Raw genomic sequence first — 20878 nt, 5'->3', positions numbered from 1 at the left:
TTAATTACCACATTCTTTTTCTTTTTAAATATACACAAAAATAAATCACACTATTATATCTTAGAAAGAATTACTTTGTTTGCCATTATGTTCTAGATTTTTTTTCAAGCATCCCCAAAACTCTTTTATTTAAAGCTATATTCCACAGTCAATGTATCATTTCTGTTCTCATTTGTTATGAAGATTTCAGTTCCCTCCTAGTACTGTTACGAGATAATGGCAGAAATAGGTGTGTGCTACAGTTTTTGGAAAAAAGAAAGGCAAATAAGCACCAAGCCACTAAATCTATAATTTTGACTTTTTTCTTAGTATATTTTCCTTTATCAAGCACAGTAATGAAGTCTTTGGATTTAGGTAATACAACCACAAGAAACAAACACCCACATCTATTAGGAAAAAGCATGAATACTCCTGGAAGTATTTATAATTGTTGAGTTTTTGTGATACTATTTGAAGCCAGCAAACACAAAATTGTAAATACATTTTCACAATTAATAGTTTATTTTTCCTGCAATTTACTGTAATCTAATTTTCATGGAACAAGTGTATTGCAAGTTATCTATATTACATTGAAGTGAAGAGAGGTCAGACAGTGTTTTTGTATTATGTATTTTGATACATAATACTTATGTATTCTTTGCTAAAATATCTGTAACACAGTGGACTTTTTCCCCTAAAATTTAAAAATTGTATATCCAAAAAGAAAAGCACGTAAGCTCTTTACAGAGGAAGAATTAAGGAATAAAGACATTGTCAATGACAATGTTTGATATGGTTTTCATGTGTTTACTGGTGAATAGAAAGTTTTCTAACTAGAATTATTCTAATTGTAAATGATTTCAAGTGTATTATTTTCTAAAAACTGGCATTTGATTTCATATTTTCTTTTTCGTTTTCTTGTTTTTACAAGCATTTGAAAGTGGAAAAAATCAGTTGAAAACAGTTTATTTTGATAGAAAGATATTTCCTAGTCTTTTCCTCTTCTGCAAGCTGTTCTTATTTTTCAGTCAGCTGTATTCCTGGGATCCTGATTTGTTGCTTTCTTTTAAGCAGGATCTCAAAGAGCTGCCAGATATTACTGATGATAGCATTCTGTCATACCTAATATTTTATTAAATTTGTCCCTAGTAGAGAGCAGTACAGTTAAAAAAAAAAAAAAAAAAATTGACTGATGAAAAATGCCGTGCCCTAAATGTACCCTAGAAATTCTTGTAGGAAATTATCACAGCAGTCCATGTGTTGGCCATGATGATCAGAAACAACAAATTGTTTGCAGATATTCCCTTATCTTTAAAACAAACAAACAAACCAAACAACAATAACAACATCAAAAACACTCCCATTCCTGTCTGCAGCAATTACCATTATGGAATTAGGAAACTAAAAGAAAGTATTGCTCACTAAGGAGAGTCAGTAATAAAATCAGATAAGATATTGTTTATCCTATGAAATACAATAGACAAAGGCACATTGAGATGTAGATTTCAGATGTTCTTGGAAGTTAGTGACATGAAAAGATTCTGTCAGTGAATCACGTTGGGAAAATACCCGAAGAGCATAGTATACAAAAGTGGTTTTTGCCTGTTGAGTTGTAAGTTGCCCCACAGGAAGACTTGGTTTCTGTCAGAAATGGTGTTGCTCATCTTGCTGAAATTGAAGGCTGGGCCATTGTTAAGATTTCCGTGACAGTGCTAAGATGAAGTACAATCAGTATGAAATAAAAACTTTTCTCAATGAAGTTCCTGACAGAATAATGAATGAAAGTAAACACATCACACGAAGAGACAATTCCATTATCCATGAGCAGATTATCTGGCATGCACATAAATAATGCCAGGCTAGTGGGACACCTAAGGTTAGTGAGAGTACCATGTAATTGCAGCTTGTCTATTGATGCTTTAACACTAATCTAAAACCTTTTAAATCCCAACATCTGCATGAGAGTCTTTTTCCAAAAAGGTGAACAAAACTGCAGGACTGGAAGAATGATAAGGGAAATTAAACTAACAGCTTAATATGAAAAGTGGATTTTCAGAAATAGCTTATTTTTCGGGATGCTATCCCTCATTCTCCTGAAATCTCTCTGAATTGCCGACCCCACATATGACCAATACAAATTATACAAACATGTACCTCAGCACCCCTGAATTGTTGACCACTTCTGGTTTTATTAATGCAGACTATAGAAGTCTAAAGGAGAATGCAGACAGGTTCAGAATAAACATAAGAAGGTTGATTCCACAATAAAAACAGAGACTGGTGTTCACCATAACATATATATAATATATATGTATATTCGTAGGCATAGCAGAGCTGCTGTCCACTGCAGGAATTTAGCATCCCTGAAGTTCAGAGGACCAAACTGCAAATGTCTCAAGTGTCTTACTTTTCATGGAGCGAGAGGAGTGCCTCCAATGAGGCATTTACGTCAGATGTCTGAAATACCTAATGTAAACAGCCTCTAAATCATCTAATCTCACTTCCTGTAAACACAAGGCCATGTCATTTTTCTCAGAAAAAAAAGAGGACTTTTAGTACACTGCCTAGTATCATTTGCAAGACTTGGAAATCTTTTTCTGTGTAAAGTACACCCAAAACATTTCAAGGGTTGACTATGCCTAAATTCAGCTTCTAATAGTTGAACCAGTTATGTCTTCATCTGAAACACTAGTCTTCTCCATTTTGTCTTCTGCATTTTCCGCTGTTGGATGTATACACCATGATAAGGGGCTTCTTAGTATTTCTTCAATAATGAGTGGATAGGAGACTGAGGAAGCTTAAATCAAAAAGCTCTTCTCAGAACCTTGATTATTCTGCGGTCCTGACATTTCTTTTTCCTTCTTGAGACATAGATGAGTTGGGCATCCATTAGTGGCTTTATGGATTCTGGATTATGTTGCACAGAAAGAACAAATTCCTGTTTACACCGGATTTTGTCTCCTGTGCGTTGAAAGACCACATTAACCCTTCTTTTCCTGCGTGTGGGGCCATCCAGGGTGATCTCATAATCCTGTGCCTCTTTCCATGTCAGTCTTCCCATACTGGCTAGGTTTTTGTTCCCCAGTGTTCTGTTTCAATACGGTCAAATGCAAGGTTTTGGAGTTGTTATATTGAATTTAGGTTACAACCCAATACAGTGTCCTCCTGGGTATTTTTTGAATCCAGAAGTCCTATGATCTGCCAGTTCTAACACAGTACGTTTAGATTGTATTGAGCTATTATAAAAGTAAAATATTAAACACCCTCTGGAGCAAAACCCAATTCCTAAGGCAAAATGTGCCTTTCCTTTGATGTCTTCTGGATAGTTTTGAAATGTGTCAGTAAATTAGATTTTAATCCATTTTGATATGCCTTATTTTAATAGGATGTAATTTATGCTGTTGTTTAATTATGTTGCCAGAGGGTACAAAATCAGAAACCTTGCAAAAAATCCAAGTATGTTAAGGCAATCTTGATAAAGTATTGGACCTGTAATCATTACATGTGTAGAAGTGTTTAGTAAAGTCTACTCTTTGTGAAGGTATGGCATCTGGCATTATTTGCTATTAGCCTATAAATCTTACGGATGTAAACCCAGTTTATTTATGCTGTTATTTATGTCCAGGACTGACTTCTGGCTAACCAGTCACTACCCCCAAGATTATTTTCTCAAGTACTGAAACCAGGTTGGCTGTCTGCCAATTCTATGGAATTTCCTCCGTTTTTCATGAGCTTTTAAGTAAAGGGTAGTGTTTTTTCAGTTTTTCTAACATGTATTAGGACTGAAAAAATATGAAATGAATTTAGTCTGGAAAGGAGGAATTTTAGAAACAAAGTCCAGTAGGTAGCATATACGGACTACAGTATGGGCACTGTGCACGGAGTAACTCTGTTTACGCTTTACTACTTAGGAGTTCGGTAGTAGTGCCTAGGTAGTCCAATTCCTGAGTGAAGTCAGTTCATGGAGAAGGAGCCAGCTGGTTAAAACTAAAATCTAGCAAAGCACAAAGGAGATTGATCGAATAAAGCACTTTGAAGAGGTTTTAAGTTCTGTTGTCTCTGATTGAGGGCATGTACTTCATTTGGTCAATTCAATCTGCACTTCAGAAGCACTATAAGTTTCTCACTGACATAAAGCTCTCATGTTTGCAGGTATCTGTAAATAGTTCTTTTTCCTCTCTGTTTCTCTCTGAAACTTCCATTTCTTGTTGGTATTCAGTGACATAGCCTCAATTCTGAGGTGTATTACAGAAATGAGTTGCTGAGAGTAATGAATATAAAGCCTACAGTTCCTAGGTAGCTCTACATAGTTGTGCACATACGTATTTTTAATGCTATCATAAGAAAATAGTTTTTCACACAGTATTATCACTGAAAGAAGATGAGCAGGATGACTAGTGCACTTGATAAATTCCCACTTGCTTTATTAAAAATGCATAGATGCTAGATACTTTTCTGGCATTCAATGTCAATATATAATATAAAAATTTGGAAATAGTGACAAAGAGAAAATTAATCTACCAAAGAATCATTCTATGAAGATTTTCTCTTCCTCTTTTCCTGGAAATACTATGATATCTATAGGAATTTTCACAGTTGAGTTCCAATAGATAGAGGAAAATTTATAAATGTTGGAAAGTTTCATACCTGGAAAGAAAAGAAGCAAACAATATTCTTTGCTTTCTAGAAAAATCACTGAATTTTAGAATTCAGGAAGATGGGATTTTTTATAGAATTTCACTTTCAGAAAGGATGATATGGGTAGTAACCTACAATACGTGATGTTACTCAGACAAACCTGATAGTTGTCATAAATTAAATTTCTCTGACAACTTAATGTATGTTTAGTCTTTACTGAAATTTTTGACAATATAGAAATCTGTTAGTAACTACCATTGTTAAGATTATTAGTTTAGGATAATTTGATAATTAGGAACATAATTGCGTTTCATATATTTGACAAACAAAACTGAGAAAAATATTTCTATCATTTTAAGAAATAGTAAGCAAGCTACTGGACAGCTTTATGTTGGAATCCCTATGTTTAATACAAGCTGGAAAATGAAACAAACGCACATTGCTTACATTTTTGGTTGACACTGAATCAACATGCATTTCAAGTATGTTGAAGGATATCATGGAAATACAAAATAATCTGGAGGGTAATGGACAGTTCTAAATGGGGTTTAAATTTAGATAAACATTACATAATGCATGCAAGACAAATGGCATTATATGTAAGCATTGTTGCTGCAGAGTGCTAGATAATGTTGGTTAAGCTCTTGAGCTCTCAATATTCCTCCAAGTCACTTTTCAGGCATAAGTAGATGAAAATCTGATTGCAGCATTGCCGGAAGGGGACACTGTAAGATCCCCTGACTCTGTGCTTATAATCTCTTGAGTGTAGCTGGGATCCATGTACAGGTTTACCTACCTAGCCAAACTACCTAGCCAAACAGAGAAGAAAAGAGGTATCAGTAGCAATATCAGTGGTCCTGCAGTCTAGAAGCTTCGGCTTCTTGAAAATCAGACCCTGATATGAGTCCAAATGAAATTTCTCATAGCAGTTATTCAGTTAACCATTGGTCCTGCAGCACTCATTCACTCATGACAGACTGTAGATTTAGGGGCTCCACATTCAGTCGCCTACTACCAGCACTGTGTCTGAGCTTGTGGCTGTAGCTGTGGGTTCATTTTCTAATGTAAGTACAGCTTGATTCCTTCCACAGGTATGACTTGATTTTATCCCTGTCGTGATTGCATTGAAGACCACTGTGGGCTCATCAGTTAAGTGGCAGACTGTTCCTCTAAATGTAATTTATTTTTAACACATTAATTTTATATTGGTTTGAAAGTTTTCAAGCCCTTTTGAGACATCATAGAGAATATTAATGGTAGGATAATGCTTTCAGGTAGATACACATATAAATACACATGGCAAGTCCAAACTTAGTAATGTGTATTATGTGATACAGCTGATAAGAATTCATTTTCACAAAGTACTCTCTGTTGAATTAAAAGAAATCATTAAAGTTCCTTTGCTGTTTGTTAGAACCCGAATGCAGCATTGCAAAGCAGGTTGCTATTTTCCCGTACTGTTCTGCAGTTTGTGGGTTGCTGCGTACTTTCCTGCACAGTTTCTCTTTTGCTGCTGAAACTACAGATTAACCCTTCCTGGAGAATGTGTAGAAACAGCATGCAAAACCTGCAGAAGTCTTTTTCTTGGCTGTGGGGAGAGGAGAAATTTTTGAGTTTTCTCTTTCAAAAGTTCTCATAAAGATTTCTTGTTGCAGCAAGAGATGTGGAGTTCTCTGGGGGAAGAAAAAAAAATACAACAATTCTCAAGTAGATAGTGGCTGATTTCAACTTGATATATCAAGTCACAGGCTTAAATGGCCATGATTAATTACTGATTATAAGCAAAAGTTCAAGACTTTACAGTGACAAAATTATTCCAGGGCACAAGTTCAAGAAATAGGCTTTCCTACACTGTGTAGAGCGTGAGTGGAACAAATGAGTTGCATTTCAGTAGGGCTGTCTGGCTTTGGTATCTCTCCCTTATAAAAGTTGTCATTCAAAACCAACATCTCTCTCCACAGTCTCTGCTAATAGTCCCCACTAGTCGGGGAGTGCAGGGCAGAATAGAGCAAGTACAACAAAACATAGTGCCAAGCAGGAGTTATTCTAAGCAGGCAATTTGGAAAACACACAGGCAAATCAAAGAAAGAATGAAAAAGAAAAGAATATTAAATAGCAACAGAAAAATATTTGAGTCTACAACAAGTAAGCATGCATGAAGTGAAAAAATGTCTGAATATACGATTGCAAATTGAGACCAAAAAGTACACATTGCTAGTTGGCCAGTAAAGCATCCAAATGCCAAGGTGCTAAATAGCAAATAACGCAAATAATGACGAGCCCGTGTTCACAGATGGAGTGTGCAGCCCTGTGTTATACAGAGCTAGATGCTGCCCACTTCTCCTCTTTCTTTCGGCATTTGCCAAGTGTCGTTCGTGGATGATGCTCGCTGAAGAGGCCAGCAGGGAGATGTCTTGGTACAGCCACGTGCTCACATTTCTGGCTGGCTGCGGCTACAAAGGCAGCAGAACGGCAGGAAGTGAAAGGCAAAAGAAGAAATAAAAGGTGAAAGATAAGGCAGCCAAGCAAAACAGCACTCATTTGCCTTCTGTTCCACTGGCTTCTTCCTGCTGTGACTTGCTTCTGCCCAGCTTCACGTGGCTAAGCTTCACTAGCTCGTTCCTTGAGTAACCATGCCATTCCTTCACTGCTTCAGTACGTGTTAGACAGGATGTTTCTTGGGTGTAATACTACAAAAATTCACAAGCATCAATAAACAACTGGCAGTATGTTTTCCTGGTGCTGGTCATTTAGTATACTAGCTTTTAAAGTGTCTACTGCCGCTGTGACAATAGTGTTAGACTATTTTTATATGGGAATAGTCTAGTTGTTCTATCATCACAAAAGGGTGATCAGAGTCTAGTTTATCCATGTGCAGACTACATTATTGTCTCATAAAACAATGTCCCAGTGCTATGATTGCTTCATTAGGTTTACGCTACATAGACATAATTATGCAGGAGCTAAGAATAGCTCATCTAATTGAAAATAATGATTATAGAGAAAGAACGGTTTTGATTGCTGTTACTGAACAAGCACATACCGTACAACCCTTCATGAACTGCACAGAACACATATGGGATTATAATGTGTGTTTGTTTTGATTAACAGTTTCTTTCCTGATCCTGACTACAAGTCAAAGGTGTTATCGCTTATTTCCTCATTATAATCTTCTTTTTGGAGACCTAGAGGGACCGATGAGAAAGCAACATAAGCTGATATTTATCCGTTAAGTTATGACAAGTTAAGCTTTGAAATAACATTCAACATTTATCTACACACACATTTTGGGGAGGATGTAACTTAAATAAATCTTCTCTAGGCACCACAGATGAAACTATGTGTTTTTTTATGTCTGTGTTTGTACTACTACCCTATGAGATTAAGCATCTTTTTAGAAATGCAAAGTCTGCAATACTGTTAATCTCTTGGTGCTCATTCAGTTCAATACTAACATTTAATTCTTCCTGTGTCTAAAACACATAGAACTCTTCTTCATTCCTTGCAAATGAAACTATTTTTTTACACAGAAATCACTGAAAATTTGGGAGTTTCATTTATATGGCTGCTGTTGATGTTATCACCCAGCTTTTGGGATAAAAATTGCAGCTTTTGTTGTCCTGCTAATTTATTCTTACTTAAATGTAAGCTTTCTGCTAGAATGCTATGAGAAAATTCCTGAGATCATAAAATTGAATATAACTGTTTTAGAAATGTTATGACTCTCTCTAGAGGCTCTGAAAAACTCTGCTGTTTTGCCATGTTTAGCTTCCCCTCGGTTCTAATGAAGCATTTATAGCTTTAGGCTATGTGCTAGCACTGCAGAGACACAGAGATCACTGCCATCAGGAATTTTTATACAGATGACCATTTAAAAAATGAAGTGGTGAGGGAAGATGGGACAAACAGCGATGCAGTTGCGCAGTAACACAGCTATCAATTTGCACAGTCAGGAGTGACAGGCACTTGCACAAGCTCTTCTTGAGTCTTTTTTAAAAATAACAGAAGAAAAAAGGGGAAGCAGAGTGAAGATTACTTTATGAAAGCATTCCAAACTCTTGTCTTGACTTCAGAAAAGTTGCCTTTTCAGATTGTTTTGGATTTGAAATTCAGTGAATTACAAGAATTTAGAAGTGTTAAGTCCCCATTTATATAAATGACTATTGAAGCATCAAGCACATATTTTCTATCCGATTCTTTTCCAACATGGTCTGACTGTGGAACACATTTCTCAAATTTTGGGGACAATATACCTCAATTTTGCCCTTCCCCCAGTATTGAACGTTAACTTTGAAATGTTGTAAAGGTGTTTTAAAAGGCATTCCACAGTCCCTTTGAACACCATGTGTCCTGGTCTCACAGACCCCTGTCTGGGAGTCAGTGTAGTGTCCCAGTCTGACCTTCTGTACACTTCTGTGTATTAGCATTTGACCAAATAATCATAATCTCAGTTTCAATTAGATACTTTTTTTTTTTCTATTGAGAAAGTTAAATATTAAGCCAAGTTGTGAATTGTGTACCTACAAGTAAATGTGATACAAGGGTGAGCAGGACTGAAAAACTGACTAACACGTTGATTGTGGAATACTTTGATTTGCAGTGATTCACAGCACGTGGGACTAACTGAACTATGCAGTACAGTGCACAATAGCTAAGGGCAGCTGGACTTTACTCTTGCATTATTGATGCAACTCATAATAGACTCCTCTGCATATAAACTGTTTTCTACTCTGTACAGAACGGCACATGCCAGAGCTAAAGCTGATGCCGCGGATCAGGCCGCTCAGTCTGCTCGCCAGGAATGTGATATTGCAAGAGCAGTTGCCAGAGAACTTTCACCAAATTTCTACCAACCAGGTAATTATAGATCGGTTTTGTTTTGTGGCTAGTCTTTTTTCTTGCAGTAGAAAGGTTCTGTGTTAAATTAAAAAGTTTATTCCATTTTGAATGTTGTTTATACAGAAGCAGTAGTTATGTGACAGTAATGAAGACTGCATGTTCCTCAGGGTGGTTTTGTTTTCTTTTTTTAATTATTTGTCGACTGTTGCTTTGTATAAAACACTGCCCAAAAGTCAGTATCAAGCATACAGCTTTGTCTGAAGTTAATCACTTCTTCAGAATGATGTCAATGTAAGACTTCAGAGAACATAAATCAACAGAAATTCAGGTTGTTTTTGTGGAGTGTTCATTATGGGAAAGATCCTTTTTACTATCTGAGGGAAATTTTGACAGTCTTGGCTAGCTAAGGCCTGAGCTCTGTAGAATGCTTTGCCATTGCACATCTGTAACTCGTGAGGGACTCTTTCCTCTTATGCCTGTGGTGCTCTGTGGAAGATTAGTCCCAGACTCAGGATATCATGGCATCAATTCTGTGTCACCTAATTCTGTGTTACACTGCAACACATTTTCACCAGTCACATGGTTTGAAAAGTTGCTGTAAAAGAAGCAAGGTGTTTTTTCCCTTGTTTTTCCGGTGTCTTTTCATTAGGTTAATATTTTTGTGTGCTGCTCTTTAGCTTAAGGTTAAATAGGTGAAATGGATCTTCATTTATGCAAGTTAATGTATTTTCAGAATTTTATCCTTTCTTTCACCTGTCAAATGAGTTTTCATATCATTTATTACTTTTCAAGGACTTGTCTGCATTTTTATTCTAAAATAGATTATTGTGTACACTTACTGTAATTTTCTGCAGATACAAACCCCTTTGTCCTTATAGGTACTACTACATCATACAGGCTAGTACTGTGACCCCACAATTGAAGAACTATCTTTTCAACTTTTTCTAACAATCCACATTTCCTTCATTTTCAATGTATATCACTACAAATAACTGGTTCATAAGTCATTATTGTCAGTTAGGCTAAACAGCACTTTTTTTTTTTTCTTTATTTCTAAGTATTCGGTTGTAGAGAGCAATCTGTGTGTATTGGGGTTGGGAGGGTTGGGGCTTTATTTTTTTATTTGATTAGTACCTAAGTCAAAGGCTGGTCACCTCACGCAAGTTAGAATCTCCATTCCCCTTATCAACCTTTCTTTGTATCCATCCTGGTTTAAATGTGTCTTTCTTTAACATGGGTGACCAGAACTGTAGGCAGTGCTCAACAGGAGTAATTGCAGCAATAAGACTTTACTGGCTTTAACATGGTATCACTATGTACCTTTCACTGTTGGAAATTACCTCAGTACTTCCTCTTCTGTGGACTCATCATATCAGTGGCCCACATTTACTCCTGTGATACCAAAGTCTTTTTTTTTTTTTCATTATTTCACAAACTGATGAACTCCCAGTTTATAGCAGCAGTTCGTCTTACTGGTCATAAGTTAAGAAGTCATAGGTTCAGTCATGCAGAGAACTAATAGCAAGGACCCTGTCAAAGGAAAGCTTGACTGAGAATAGAAACGAAGGAGTTAAAGCACTTGGAGTGGAAGTATTTCAAAGCTGCTGAATCCTTGAGATAAGGAAATGGCTAGAATACTCAAGAGAAAATGTAAACGTGTGATGGTGTGAAATGCGACACCAAAAAATCCACCAGATAAAGAATTTGTTAGGTGTCTTTTTTTACTTCCTGCCACTGGATAGGAAGTAAGATTGCTGACAAATTGGCTGAGATCTGGGGAGAGAAGGTGTAGGATTCTTATTTTCCTCTCACTTAAACTTTTATTTCAGTTACCGAAGGCAAGGGTTTGTATTCTTTCCCCCATTCCAGCTCTGTGTGTCTATAGTGAGTTACAAAACATTTCTCAACATCTTCTAACTCTATTCTTTGTATGGAAATGTCTATCAATTAGTTAGCTAGTTGCCAAAAGATAAATATCTCTTTTGGAATCTAAATTTTACATTTCCTTATTATTTTCAGGATGGCTGGATATTTGTATACATTTGAAAAGATTGTTATTCCCTTTGCTTGGATAACCTCAAGATGCTGAGATTTTGACTAAATTTCACTTATTCCAAATAAGCTGCAGCAAAACACCAGTTTTGTACATCATTGTAATGCTTTCAGGTATTACTGTGTCAGAGAGCCTTTTCATCCTCAGTGTTCATGATGTCTTCTTCAGATACATTCTTCCAGAGCAGTACCAGTTAACCCTGAGACTCACATGTACAAGTGCTTGCTTATTTATACATTTCTCACATGCCATACTGTGAGTGATAGGGCAATATTAGCAATAACTTTTGTCATTTAAGATAATAAAATAGATAAATACATTTTAAAAATATTTACATTCCCTCGCACAAACGGCAGCAAGTATCTGCTCTTCGAGTAGCATTTTCGTATGTTTGAATGAAAACAAGGTAAGCATTGTTGCCTCCTAATAGCAATTTCTCAGTTTTCTGCTTGAGCTTTTTATTTTTACAATTCCTTTTTAAGCTTCTGTTAGTGCTTCTAAAAGCTAATGACACACGTTGTATCTCAGTTTGTGAAACTATTGTTAAGAGAAAGCTTACCATTGTGCTAAATTGTCTTGAAAATTACTTATGTGTGGGAAAGCGTAATTTTTCTCTCTTTGCTTCAGCTGCTTAGAATGGTAAACAAACATGCTGTCAGCAAGAACTAAATGTATGTAGCAAATCAACAAGAGAGAAGAAACGTGAAATACGTATACCTCTCCGTAAACAAGTTAAGCATTTTTGTCTGTCTTAAGGAGTGATCTCTGCACTACCTGAGACCTAAGTCCATTTAAATATTTGAAAATCTTTGATAAAGCTCTTAAATTTCAGATTCTTAAAATATAGCCTTCTGGGCCATATATCCTAGAATTATACAAAATTTATAATTACAGTGAGCATTCATAACTCATTGTACCATGACAGTTCTCACTTCCCAATTACTTTCTCTTCATTTAAATTTTATGTTCATTAAGACATTCATCAGAAGCTGCCAAGATGTTCTAGCTTTGTAATGTAGTTTAAAAGGAGATTGAAGTGAGAACAAAACGTTAGGAAGCAAAGCAACATTCAGCAGGTACAAATAATGATGTCAGTCTGAATCATGAATGTTGAGGTGCCATAGGAATCTTCAGATTTAATTTTCCCAGTAATTAATTACCTTAATATTTGCATATTAGGAAAGCAAGCATGAGTAAGTGTGATTGGAAAGGTTGATCTAGGGGTTCATAAGGTTGCAGGGAGCTGTTTTCTCTAAGCTCGTTCATGCTGGACTCAGACCAGATTCTGCTAGTGGTTGATAGTAATGAAGATGGCATATCTTTGTAGAGCCCTATCCTCAAGGTTGTAGGTTTTGTACATTTAGCAAATGTTGCGGATTTTATTGAGGCCAGACTTTACAGGCCTTTTTATTGCTAAATACAACGAATTTTGAGAAATCCCAGCTCTGACCTGTTTGTTTCCTCTAGGGATCACTAAACTTGTAGATGTGTCAGAAAAGAGCATGTTAGGACAGGAAACAAATGAAACCTGAGCCATTTTCTCAGTCAAGGGAGTTATCCAAGGACAGTTTGAGTGTTTTTGTTTGTTTCTTTTGTTTTTTCTCAGAGAAAACCAGTAAAAGTGGTTTTGTGTCTCTTGTTAAAGCCTAGAGAAGGGTAAATGACTAATGGAAGTACTGTATCAAAGACGTAACAGACAAGAAAGGCTTTTGGCACCCAGTAAAAAGGGAGAAGATTGTTCTAGTCCTACATAAGTTTAATGGATGCTGTGACTTATCCATTCATGCTAAATTCTACAAGCCATCTCTAGCACATACTCCTGTAAACACGCTGTCAGGAGGTAAGCTAAAGTATGAACTTGCACAGACTGGACAGCTAAGCTGTAATTGTCTGTGTACATATATATCCTGCAGCAAATGTATACTCTTCCTTCATTCAGTTCAAATGAATAACATTTGATTAAATGAAAGAGGGGTAAAACTACTTTGCTGCAGGGTAAGAGCAGTCTGGGCACTTTACCATGGACCAATTAAGCTCTGGAAATTCAAATCTGAATTGTTTTATGGCAGATTATTTATCAGGCCAAACAGCTGCCTGAGGAACACACGTGGCTCACAAGAACAAGTCTTCCAGCTTTTGACATCCTGAACAAGGCACAAAAGAAATAGAGAAGCAATTTAGCAGTTAATTCTCACGAAAGAGATGGACAGAATTTTAGATGAAATATATGAGCAGGGAACAAAGGTTTTCTAATAAAAAAAGAATAAGAATTTATAGTTTTTACCAGGATTTTTTCTTACAATGTTTGGATACCGTTACAGCAACACTATCACTTAACATTCTGACATCACTGGTTTCAAAAACAAAAGCATTTTAAGCAATAGGCAATTTCTGATGGTTTCTAGTGCATTAAAGAGAAACTGCATTTTACATTTTCTTTTGACCAGTGGTTGACGTCTGTAGCCTCGGAAGAAAACACATCCTTCCCATCTTCCTCCTCTCTGCCATCTCCACCTCCTCCAGTTCACAAAATGCAAACTCCATATGGACAGGAAAGAGAGATCTCTTCCTGATGCTAATTAACAGGAATGTACTGGATAAATGCATGTGGACCAGGCCAGATATTTTTATTTTAAAAGCCAATTACAAGGAGCATTTCCCCCTGATTACAGTTACCAGCCATGCCATCAGTTTGTGCCTTAAAGCATAAGGAAGCTCACTAGTTATTCTTAGTCATGCAAGAGCCTGTTCGTTTTCTGAAATGATTTGACATACGGCTTCATCATCCTCATGCAACTGTTGTTGGATTCTTCCTGTGGCATCTTTCCTGTACAGTTTATTACTTCCATCCTCTTTCTACATAAGTCTGGAGAACACTATACCGAGGCACTCGTGTTTTATCGATAATCAAAGAAACAAGGTGGGCTAAAAGAAAAGGTGAGCTTCAAGCTTATTCTTGTTTTCTCCTTTCTTTTTATAACTATTGTCTGACCACTTGACTTCCAAATTTATCACCAGTCTTGCCAAGCCCTAGATACAGAAGCATTATCTATGTATTACCTGTACATTATCTGTGCACCTATACAGATCTGTTGTCCTGCCCAGTGAGGACCGCCCAACTCACTGGCAGTCTGCATGCATCCTGCCCCACTGTCACGCACACGCTGGCTCAGCTCACTCCCCAGCCTTCCTGAATGCATCTGGGACAAGAGAGTGTGGGCTTGTGAGAAGGCAAAGGAAGGAGAGACTGCAAAGGAATGCCCTTCATTCTTCTGGAATGCTTTGTCAATCACTCCAACATACTTTTGAGTGACAATCAAGTGACTTGCTTAGGGAAAAAAAAGTACGTAATTAACTTTAAAAACTAAAAACAGAGAACCAGCTTCCTGTAGAGAAATAAAGCTGTTGAAATCACTGTAATTTTCACAGGCTTCCATTAAGTACTGAGCTAGTTAATTTACATCTAGATACAACTGTAAAGGCTACAGAATCTGACTGTGAAGCTAACCGGATGGTCAGGCAACTAGCCTGGGCTAACTTGGGTTTTGTCACTGCTAAGTTGCTATCATGAAGTACCTTCTTAAAGCCTTCTACATCCCTCTGAGCTGCCACCATGGGAGGTATGAGAGAAGGAGGTCAGTGCTACCTTAGCATTTTAATTGACTCCTGTTTCCCACTCAGTATTATTCATTTGCCCTCCAAAAGATCCATTCCTTCCAGGACACAGAACCTGACCACTGTTGTCCTGCTTCAGTAGACTTCTATATTGGTCCGTCCCAGTGTCCATTAGCCAAGGACAAGATGAATTAGGGTCTATCACATGGGTACATTATCACAGCATGTCAACATTTCCATTATAAATGCTATTTATAAGTGTCATAAATATTTGTTCCAAGTTGAAATTCAACTAACAAGGTCTATACTGTGAGAACTTGACTTACAGTGCCACTTTTCACTAGAGTATGGTGATTTATTTTTAAAGGATTTTATTATACTAGTGCAGACTTAAATTATGTTGAAAAAGGGTTTTGTTTTTAAACATGTGATATCAGTTATACTGCGCTGGTAAGAGCATCAAGATCTACTTGACCACGAGCAATTAATACTTGCTGCTGGTCTGTGGGCTTCTTTGCTGTTGTTTTTATAGGAAGTGGGATGACAGAGATGTATTTCAGAGGAAGGGGTAGAAAAAGAATGATCTTTGCAGCTGTGTTCCACATTTGCCAGGGACAGAGAAATAGATTAATAATATACAGAGCATTTTATTCAAAGAAAGTCTGCAAGACCTAAGGCTAAGCTAGAAGTAGAGAGAGTTTAGAGAGATCTGAAAAAGAAATACAGTGTTTAAATTATAGACCTGAGTAATACAGAGAAATGCCTTTTTCAGAATGGTGTGAAAGATCATGGTGAGAATTTGGAGAGGATGAAGATTTCTGCATTTTATTCATGTAACAGTTATTCTCTCAGATCTTAATCTGAACAGGAGTCAAATCTGGAACTGAAACATAGCCAGCATGGAATTGGTAGTTGATTTTTTTGGATGGTGAGATTAGACAGGATGAAGAGTGTAAGAAGAGAAGGAAGTGGGACCAAGAACAGAGTAATCTGTGATTCTCTTCCTTGAAAGTATGTTTAAAGAGGGTAAGAAAAATGAGGGGAAAATAAGAGGATGAATCATAGAAGTTAACAGAGCAAAAATGTTCCAGAAGAGTATGTGGCCAACTGCGTCAAAGGAGGTTGAGAATAAAGTACTGGTACTGAGATATGACGAAGAAATTAGCAGAGGCTCCTCAAAAAGTATCATTTGAGGTTAAAAAGGTATTTGCTGGGCAGTTGATAAACTGTGAAGTATGGGTTAGATTTGGAGAAGAGGAGCAGTAAGGGGTTATGGCAAACAGAGTTTAGAGGTGAAAACCTAGAGCTTAGCATTGAAGAGTGAGAACTGACACTATGCGAGAATGGTAAGTGACATGGTGATTGGGGTTTTTCTTACAATATGAAGATCAATAATACCTCGGGAAAGAAGCCACAAGAGGATGGATGGCTAAGCACATGCCCTAATTTTACCAGAATTAAACTGATTGTTGAATTTGTATAGTTCTGGCATTTCCAGTGCAGTAGTCAGTTCTGATAGCCCACTTCGTAAGTTTCTTAATCGAGTCCATTGCTACGTGTAAAAAATCAATTTTGCCACGAGTGCGGTGCATCTTAATGAATACTGCCTTGTTTTCATAACATACTGTTTCTTAATATTGAAAAATATTGAATTAACCCTTTACCCTCCAACAAAATTCGTAAAACCTCATATTTTAAAAGCAGTGAATTTTGGATCTCTTTATTTGACTCTTGCTTTTGCATCTTTCAAGTTCATAATTCAGTGTGCTTTTTTTTCTACAAATGCAAGGGGATAAGGGAAACTTTTTAAAAACTGAAGTCTTCCATTACCGTATGATGACATGATGAATCACAGTGGCAAGTAATTCTCCCTTTGAAATATCTAGAGTTTAAGTAAAGGCAGTAATGTATATATAGATTCCTGACTAGAATCAGCAGAGTCTGAAACTTTGTCTAGTTACTTTCCACATATAAATCATTCAAATGTAATTTCAGTTGCTTGATGACATTTCATGTCTTCCCAGTACTGAGTCTAACTGTTACAAAATCCGCAGGCATGAGAAATGCTGATGTCTAGAACCCAAGCCCTGGGTGCATATCCTATGCTCTGCTTTTTTATTACTCCTAAAGCAGAAAGATGTTCAGAGAAGAAACAATGCAGGCACTGTTTCTTCGTCAGATAAGAATTTTGAAAGAGCCAAAAGTTAGAATGACTAGTGAAAATTTTACTTGGTTATTAAATTTACTAAATAACAATACTGTTGTATTGAAAAGCATCTGACAGCTATGAATGATATTTTTCTTGTCCTCCAAAAATCTCTAGGTTGTGTCATTTTGTGGTTTCTTAAACTTGCTTAGTGGAAGTGGTTGCTGCTTTAATCTGAAGCTAATTGAGATGTATCAGTAGAGCATCTACTATAAATTAAGTAATTTCAAGTATCTGTGTAACATTGCATATGTGAACAGATGGACCAGGAGCTTGAGGGCTGGTTTGTGTAAGAAATTTTGTGTAAATTTGTTCTTAGTATATGGTATCAAATTCTGTAAAGGCAATAAAATGCAAGACAGAAAGACCTGCTCTTTCTTCCATGTTTGTATGTGGCCCAAGAAGCAACATACATGATACAACTTCAATAGTCTATTATCAAAGACTTACTGGGAACTGGGATGCTTATGTTGAGAGCTGTGATGTTAAATAGAAAGGCAAATCCATATATCCTCTGCAAGAGGAGAGAATAAACTAAGAGAACAATAAATATTAAGAGACATAAGTATTTTGTTTTTGATTTAAAATATGGTAGCCAAATCAGTTCCAGTTTTGATCCTGAACTAAAACAAACTGTATATTTTAGATTTAAAAAAAAAAAAGACATGACAGTTACTAATTCATAATGTTTTCAAAAGGAGAATCAAACTTCTTTAGAGAGTTTTCCTGTCTGATTCCAATAGGAATACTGGAGGTTGTTGATGAGGGGAAAAAAAGTAATAAATGGAAATGTAAAATAGCAAGGAGAGAGAAGCCAGTGAAATGACATGGAAATTGGTAGTCGTCTCATCTGAGTCTTCACTAATGACTAGCTAAATATCATGTGTGATATGTTGTGTGTTTTTATAACATGGTGAACAGCATTATTTAAATCAACAGGCAGTAGTGAAGTGGTATGTTGCAAACACAAGCTGGAACAGAGAAAAACAAAGTTCTCAGTAACGTTTCACAGATAGCAGAAAGTGAGCACTGCCGTTCACACCAACAGCCACTCACCAATTGCAAGCTAGTTTGCAGAATTATCAGACAGTAATTAAATTGAAGACAGTGACTTGCTCCTCAGAAGTGCTATGAGACAGCCTTAAGGCTGTCAGCCAGTTGGAGATGAGATGTGAACCTGCTCCTGTTGAGGTCAGTTGCCAGACTCCCATGGAGCAGGATGATAGCCATGCACCTGAAATGTGATCCAGCAGGAGAAGCGTCTATTCCAGGCTGCATATACAGAAGCACGTCATGGAGAAGAAGGGTAATGGTCCCTTCTCTGCATGATGCCAGTGACATGCACTCTGAAATAGTGTCTATAGCTTTGGGCATCGTCATACAAGGAAAGTGTGAACATGCTGGGAGAAATGTAAAGAAATATGATTTTACTGGGTAAAGGGGCTATTACGCCACATTAACAGACTCTTTATATACATACTTATCTCTTCAGAGAATATGCAGTTGTGATGAGAGCAAAATTACAGCCTTTCACTTCTGCCCATCCTTTATGATAGACATAAAGGAGCTTAAAAAACACCACTGCTGCAGTTAACATTTGCTAAATTTCCCAGGGATTTTTTTTTTCCAATTTTCAGAAAGCAGGTTCCCATGAACAGAGGTTCATGTCCTGTTCTTAATAACCGTAAAGCACACACTGACCATAGGCTTCAATCTCCCTCATGCCCCATTGCAGCCTGGCTGACGTAAAATAGGCTCTGCTTTTTTCTGTGAAAAAGCTAAAACTTACCTTCTCAGCTATTTCATATTAAGCAGCCTGCAGGGTCAGAAGCATTCAAGTAGATTATAGCACGTGTGTTATTTAGCTGGGAGCATTCACGTTAAGTACAATGTGTGTATATTATCCAGCCTGGAAAAATGAAGCCTGGCCTAAATACAGGAGCCATATGCCAACACCATATAATCTTGTCAAATATTTTTTGAACTTCTGTCAGTATTCATCAGCAGAGAGTTAGGGTAAGTAAAGAAAGCCATGCAGTAATTAAGATTGCTGGTCATGAGCAATTTCTGTGCCCATGAGCTGATGTCCCAGTGAGGTGTTAGAGAGCTGCACAGCACTCAAAATTCTGTCTATCAGGTGGGATAAATCTGTTTCTAGTGGTAATGAGTCCAAAAGTGTAAGAGCCTACACACTGTAATCTATTATGCAAATACAATTATGAATTTTGTTTCTGTTTCTACAAATGTCACAGCAACTTTAGTCACCATTTAAACAGTTATAGAAATGAAGCAGAGATTGGATAATCAGAATAAGTAGATTGTTTTTACTTAGTGTTGGCTACAGACAGTTTTTTAGATTCATTAGTATATTTTTTCCTGCTCTCAGATCTTTCAGTGTATATACATTTGCTCCATAATTACACATTTAGAATCCTTTTGTGGAAGGAAATCTAACTTTTGGAGATTCATTTGTTCTTTATTCTTCAATTATTTATTGGAGAGTTGTTGGGAATACAAAATATAAAAATACATCTTGTGTATTATATTCAGGTATGATAATGATGGGATGACTCAAATTAACTTCAGATTTGCAGGAACTGACAGGGAGGGAAAGAGAAGGCAGTCTGGGTTCCTTACAGATAGACCGTTTCTGTTGTGTCATCCTACCGTTAGACTCACAAGTTTGTGATGTTATATATGATTTCCATTTCCTTTTTTTATCTTTGTTGTTGCTAGCAGCTCAAGTCCAGGTGCTTGAGAAGACAACTTAATACTTTCAAGAGGTTTCTTACAGCATTTTGAGATAACATAATATCATATACTTTTCGACAAATACCTTTGTAATTTTGGAATCTCATTCTCTGTGTGAAATAGATAGACTAGTAACAAAGTCATCAGTTCACTAGCCACACTAACAGTTACCTTATGTTGTGCAAACATCAGAACAGAGTAAATACAGAGGCATAAATACTAGCTGTGGGTTTGGCCAGGTGCATGCATGTCTCTGTATGTGTAGTCAGTAAATAAGTAACTCAGCACTCTTGGTCTTTGTAAAGTCTGTGACAGGAAGTGTTTGATGTAGATTTTTATTGATGTCAAAACCAGGAAAATAAAGTATTGGCAGATATTTTAAACGTACTAGACAGATATTCTAGCAAAACTACTTGGAAATTGTTTATGATACTGCACAAAACTGTTTCCTAAGAAGAGTTAAGAAAATAGTTGAGAGGGCATCCTTGACACGCAGAACTTTGAGTGTTTGGGGTTGTTCTACATGAGACACTTAGTAAGCAGTTTCTACCAGTTTTTATCTATTGTAGGTGCTTAGCTTTACTTAATAAGGAGGAAAAGTTGCATTTAAGGCTGAATTGAAAATATGCTTATATTTAGTGATGCTACCTTTTAAAGTTATTCCTAAGTGAAAGGTTCATGTGTTTTAACTTTTATGTCCCAAAATAATGATGTGGCTTTGTCAGGTTGTAGCAGTAGCATAGGATCACATTATATACCATCTTTGTGTTACATTTTGAGATCATGTTGGTAGTACA

General features: G+C 36.7%; 1 protein-coding gene across 6 annotated transcripts in view; it reads left to right on the top strand.

The window, feature by feature from the left end:
• Positions 1–20878, top strand: part of JPH1 (junctophilin 1) — an 87374-nt gene that overhangs the window by 45734 nt on the left and 20762 nt on the right. For 5 of the 6 annotated variants that reach the window (XM_040546041.1, XM_040546044.1, XM_040546042.1 and 2 more), the window contains exon 3: positions 9356–9474. In XM_040546041.1, the coding sequence (XP_040401975.1) occupies positions 9356–9474 (119 nt within the window). Of the gene's footprint in view, positions 1–9355; positions 9475–13956; positions 14299–20878 lie in introns of those variants that run through there. The other variant, XM_040546045.1, reaches the window with a different exon arrangement.

This window comes from Cygnus olor, chromosome 2, assembly GCF_009769625.2.
Source record: "Cygnus olor isolate bCygOlo1 chromosome 2, bCygOlo1.pri.v2, whole genome shotgun sequence".
NCBI classification, from domain to species: domain Eukaryota; kingdom Metazoa; phylum Chordata; class Aves; order Anseriformes; family Anatidae; genus Cygnus; species Cygnus olor.
The sequence above is the reverse complement of the archived record's forward strand: the minus strand, read 5'-3'. Positions and strand labels throughout refer to the sequence as shown.